Source organism: Trichechus manatus, unplaced genomic scaffold (genome assembly GCF_000243295.1).
Source record: "Trichechus manatus latirostris isolate Lorelei unplaced genomic scaffold, TriManLat1.0 scaffold00053, whole genome shotgun sequence".
NCBI classification, from domain to species: domain Eukaryota; kingdom Metazoa; phylum Chordata; class Mammalia; order Sirenia; family Trichechidae; genus Trichechus; species Trichechus manatus.
Genome location: NW_004443989.1, coordinates 4,662,328 through 4,662,987, shown reverse-complemented (window position 1 = coordinate 4,662,987; position 660 = coordinate 4,662,328). Strand labels below are relative to the sequence as shown.

The following is a 660-nucleotide window of genomic DNA, read 5'->3' as shown; positions in this document are numbered from 1 at the left end:
TTAAGGATGCAGATAGATTGAATATTCTGAAATTTATCTTTGGTATTTTCAAAACTCAGAGAACTAGTGTGGTGTGGCAGGCATCCTCATCGGTCTGGTATTTCACCTGTCATCTTAAACAAGGTAAACAAACCACAGACATATTTTTCTTCCCCGCAAAACTGCATCCTTTTTCAAGATTAGGACTGGGTACTGTTTGTCAATAGGAATTGAGTAGAATGGAGGTAGAGGAGTATTTTTTATTCCACCTTCTTCTCAAATAGTTAAAGTGGAAGAAGGAGTAGGTAGTTGGCTACCTTTCACATTTGTCCACTCATTTCTATTCCTGCCACCCAGATGCAGGCCTTGATGATGCTTTTCTTAGGCCACTATAGTTGACATTTCCTCCCAGTCCATCTTCGTGTGATTGGAGGTGCTTAGATTCCCAAAGGAGGCTCTGTGGCAGAGTAGATGGTCTACGCTCTGCCATCTCCATGGTTTGTGTGTGTGTCAAATGGGCTATACAAGCTGAGGGTGGAAATGGAAGTGCTGGAGAGATGAGGATGGCAGGAGAGAGAAACCTCAATGAGGAGATCTTCAATAAAATACCCGTTTCTTGTTGGTGCATTATGGAGTTGAATCTCTTTGGTGGGGGATTCATTCATTCAACCAATAATTGTT

At 42.0% G+C, this 660-nt stretch overlaps 1 protein-coding gene across 1 annotated transcript in view; it reads right to left on the bottom strand.

The window, feature by feature from the left end:
- Positions 1 to 360: 360 nt before the first annotated feature.
- Positions 361 to 660, bottom strand: part of BCO1 (beta-carotene oxygenase 1) — a 34,088-nt gene continuing 33,788 nt past the window's right edge. Inside the window, exon 12 of the mRNA XM_004377783.1 lies at positions 361 to 396. Coding sequence (XP_004377840.1) covers positions 361 to 396 — 36 coding nt within the window. The remainder of the gene's footprint in view (positions 397 to 660) is intronic.